We start from the raw sequence: 4,874 nt of genomic DNA, 5'->3' as shown, positions 1-4,874 counted from the left end.
GTCACGTGATTCTGGTAACACGTAATGAGTTCTAGAAAGATCGGGGAAGATGACGAATAATCCAGTATTTGCTAAGCGCCCTCTATCGGAATTAGAATTGCAGACAGGCATTAGAATCGTGGTGAATTATAGCGTGTGTTTAAGTTAAGGTGACTGTGGAAATTAAGTGTATCGTAAAGTTGAATTGAGAAAGAATAAACTAGTTTTATTTAAGAAAGGACTTGTGTCGCTAAAGTTTCATCCGAAAGAAATTATACGGGAAATTAACTATCGACCAGAGACGTAACAATATTATTCGTATTGTTACGTCTCCGTTTGTTAATTAACTTTCCGTAACTTCGTTCCGACGAAACTTCAGGGACACAAGTTCTTTACTTAATAAAACTGGTTTATTCTTTCCGAATACAACTTTACCGATACACTTATTTCAATATTCGCGCTAAAACAAACACTATAACGAACGAACGTTAACTTCAACAATACCCTATGACTGCAGTTCAATTACTCACTATCTACGCACACATTACATTAATCTCCCGCGTCACGTTTTCCCCTCTTATATATACCCGCCTACCCCATCTAGCAAACACTAGAGCATTCGCCAAAGTACATGATAGTTCTAGAAACGTTGCGTCACAGTAGTCATGTGACTCGATGACGCAACAGTATGTTTTACCCATGCTAGTTTTGGGTACTTGTTCTCGTGTATTCCTGTTTAGTTTGTTTTGAATTTCGCGCAAAACTACACGAGGACCTAATTTAGCAGTGTTAGACTAGAGGGAAGGTAGTTAGTCAACACCACCCACCGCCAACTCCCGGGTACTCATTTTACAACGAATAGTGTGGTTGCGCGACACATATAATACCCACAGCATTAAGTGCGAACACGTTCAGTATGACGGAGATTTGAATCCGCGATGCGCAGATTGTGAGTCGAGCGCTCTAACCACTAAGCCATGACAGGATTTATTCTGAAGTAAAGTTGTCCGAAATAGCTCCAGCACTTTGCCTTGCATTGTCGTGAAAACTAGACCTAGTCTTGCCTAACTTAATGAAAAGCTTAGTACAGTGACTTTTTAGTTCTTTTATAATTGACAGTCCAGTTTTTTTGTACATACGAAGTCATGTTCAGTAGTATGTGCAGTATGTGTTTTTTTTTAGTTCTTTGAAGACATTAGACCTACTGTCCACAAAGTAGTGCCTAAAATTAAATCCACGTGATAGGCCTGTACTTTCACTGAAAATTGTGCTCTGCTCATCTGCAATGAAGATGACAAACAACTTCTAATAAAAGGTTTTGTATTCTACCCGACGTTTCGGCTTACGCCTTTTTTCAGTGGGTTTATGAACGTCACAGGTTACAAAAGTGATTTTAAATTACTCGTTCAATTGGGTGACAGCAACTGATGCATTCTCAAGGCAAACGGATAATCATATTAGTTAATTGTTATAACTTATCGCTTAACGCTTGAAAATGTCAATAGTGGTGGTTCATGATTATTTTGTGTCCCTGTTTCATAAAATAATACAGCAGTTAAATTTTTTAACAGAAATTTCGACCAACTGAGTTGTAAACAAAATTCTACCAACGCAGTTGAACTCATTGGAATTTTTTTTCGAATTCGGCTCATTTCGATTTTATAAATTCCGACCAACGATTATAACTTAAACAAATCAATTCAGAAAACTAGTTATCGCATACAGCTCTTATGTAGCTTCGTGCGAATATCTTGAACAATCAAACCTACACTTTAAAATGAACAAACTATTAGAAACCAACAAACTTGTAGTATTCCTTTCCACACCAGGACCAAATATCTACATCTGTACTTATATCCACTTACAATTTCCACTGTTATGCATTATGTAATAAAATGTATAAAAATGAGCATATTTTATTTTTTAAACACTCCTTCCCCAGTTAGGTAGAATATTAATATAATTTTAAGGAATATCACTTAGCCGCCAAAGGTCAATTTCTTTCAGTAGATGGCATAAAATGAAAAAAGAAAGTAATTTATGAAATTCAAGCATTTCAGATGACGCCACAATAGTCGCTGAAATTTTTTGTTAATTGAGGTAAAATAGGCTTATAATATATAACATAATTTAACAAATTATTGTATGTTTATAACTATAAGCACAGGCAAGTATTTCAGTGGAGTTTTATAGTGAAGTACATAGGTGTTGTGACCAGTACGATCGATTAAATATATGATACGTGGATTGTTTGCTTGTCTCGAATTAGACAGTGATACGCAGATTTGTGTGTGGTCTTAATTGCTCAGCTTGATATTGATATCAATTTTTATTTTAGTGTTGTATAAAACTTATGTGGATGGGTTTGGCTTGATATTAAATTTTTAAAGTAAGAATCTTGACCCAAGTGCATATTATTATAAACTTTAATATTTAGTAAATTTTTAAAAATCTTCATTATTAGTATTACTAACATTTTGACTTGGCAAGTAGTATACAATCCAAACTTGTAACCTAAATTCTTAATTACAAGCTACATTACAAAATGGAGAATAGTTTAAAAGACTTGATGGCACGACTTACTAATCAGACATCTGACCATGTCAGGCCTGCATGCCAAAAGTGTGGATATCCTGGTCATTTTACATACCAGTGTCGGAACTTTGTAAAGGTGAATCCTAATAAAGATATTGTATTGGACATAAGCTCAACAAGCTCAGAATCAGACAGTGAGGAGGAATTTGTATCACCTTTGCAACAGATTAGTTTACATTCTCAGAGTGAAAAGGAAAAGAAACACAAAAAGACAGCAAAAACCAAAAGAGAGAAGAAAAGAAAAAAAAGACACCGATCCAGAACACCAGAAACGTCAAATGATTCTGGGTCATTGAGTGATGTAGACACTGAGTCAACTAACAGTACCAAAGTTCCTAAAAAAAAGAAGAAACAGATGAAAAAACAAAGTAAACATAAGCTAAAGAGTAAGCATCATAAAAAAAAATCTTGTAAAACAAAATGCAATCATAACTCTAGTAGTACAGACTGATAAATAGAATGAATTTAGTTAGTTTACTCTAGTGTATTTTTTTTTTATCTAGTTCTGTACTGTATCACTTTTACTTGTAGAGTGGTGTATTTTATACAGGTTTCATAAATTTGAATGTTTTTTAGTTTGGTATAAACAATGCTGTGAAACTCTGAAAGTGGCTGATTGGTATATGAACTTTTGTAATTGAATAAACATTTTCTGATAGATGTTTTTTTTAATCATTTATCTAAAGAAAAATGGAAACCTCAAGAAATAAAATTTCAGGTCTGTCATTTTGTGTGTCATGGTAAGACATTTGTCCATACCCTTGTTTGGTTTGGAAGTTGTTTGCATATTACATAATCATTAGAAATTATATAAGTCTTTACAATATTGATACACATTTAACTCAAGATTGTTTTCATATAGTTTTTCTTTTGCCACATGACAACCTCTTCTAGAAAATATTTTCAATTGGTAATAGAACTTGTAAATTAAGTTTAAAATGCAGCTGTGAAATTTTAAACATACGAGAAGCCCTAACAGTCCAGTGTTGAGATAGAAAAATTTATTTTCACACGTTACTGAAGTGTTTTGGTAAAGATATATATTTCAGACATGAAGCATCTAAAATCAAGTTTTGACAAGCATATGTAATAATGCAAAATTATGAATTATGTTATTTGTTATGCCATATGCAAATATTTGCTAACTTAAAATACATATATATATTAAACATTGTTGTAAATGTACTGATTACATGAAGTTTAAGTCTCAAAATATTCTGGATCAAAATATAATAAATGTTACCTCCAAAATAATGATTTTTGTCTTTTACATAGATGTTGCTTTGTATTTAAAGAATAATCATTATATGCAGTAGTGTACCATTGTATGTCCTTGTTGTGCACCAAAGTAATTTTAAATTTTAGTTTAATGCAAAATATCAAACTAGTGACAATTTAAGTGTTATTTTGAGAAATAACTGTTTTTAGAGTTAAAACAGCTTTGAAGCTAGGTTTTGTATTAACATGTTTCTTAAATGAAGGGAAAATAAGATTTATAATTATGAATCTTATAGTCTTTTATTGAAGAGCTGTAGTGATTGTTGTTGTTCAGTAAGGTTAGAAAGAAAATGTGATTGTACAGACATTTTTATGATGGTAATGTATGTGTAATATCATGAGTCTAGAAAATGTAGCCATATTTTGGCTGACCATTGTGAACTTAAGAGGATGACTTATCTGTCATTTTTATTTTGCATGTTTTTTTATTAGGTATTGAAAAATTAAAAGCATTTGACAGTTGAAGAGATACTTCCAAAATGTCTTTACAATTTCTGTCTTATTCTTTAAAGTGTTCACTATTAGAAATCTTTGCTGCCATGGTTTAATTAATATTTATTTTCATAAATGTAGTTTTTCATTTCCAAGGCCCATTTTTGTTATCTTATTTTCTACTACCACCTAACTGCAGGTTACATAAACCCCTCTTCTTATATACAAACTTGTAATGTAAAATATTCATACAGTCTCCTCTTTTAACTTACTCAGTTTTGCAGCATGTACCATACCTGAAGACAAACTATTCCATAGGCTGACTATTCTGTTAGGAAAATAACACTGCTATGTACAAGTGTTTCATATTTTAAACTTGTGTCTTCTGGTCTTACTACCTACAATATTCTTTTGAAATTGTCATCTAGATTTATGAATTTTTGTTTTACTTTTACATACACGTACATGTTTTGTATTTAAAGAATAAACCTCTAGCAGTCTTAAATTCAGTCATGTAACCTAGTTAAATATGAATCTATAGTAAGATTCACTTTAATACAAGTTGTAAAATTAAATACCCGGGCTACTGT

At 32.1% G+C, this 4,874-nt stretch overlaps 1 protein-coding gene across 1 annotated transcript; it reads left to right on the top strand.

Annotated features, from left to right (window-relative positions):
• The first annotated feature begins 2,524 nt into the window (after window positions 1–2,524).
• LOC106470087 (protein SREK1IP1-like) lies at window positions 2,525–3,025 on the top strand. The gene has a single exon (XM_022398656.1). The coding sequence runs from the start codon at window positions 2,525–2,527 to the stop codon at window positions 3,023–3,025; it is 501 nt and encodes a 166-aa protein (XP_022254364.1).
• The last annotated feature ends 1,849 nt before the right edge of the window (window positions 3,026–4,874 follow it).

Source organism: Limulus polyphemus, unplaced genomic scaffold (genome assembly GCF_000517525.1).
Source record: "Limulus polyphemus unplaced genomic scaffold, Limulus_polyphemus-2.1.2 Scaffold3815, whole genome shotgun sequence".
NCBI lineage: Eukaryota > Metazoa > Arthropoda > Merostomata > Xiphosura > Limulidae > Limulus > Limulus polyphemus.
Note: the sequence above shows the minus strand (reverse complement) of the source record. Positions and strands in the feature narration are given on the sequence as shown.

Bases quoted from the DNA above. Each gene is read 5' to 3' on its own strand.
- LOC106470087 (XM_022398656.1), top strand. From the start codon at position 2,525: ATGGAGAATAGTTTAAAAGACTTGATGGCACGACTTACTAATCAGACA.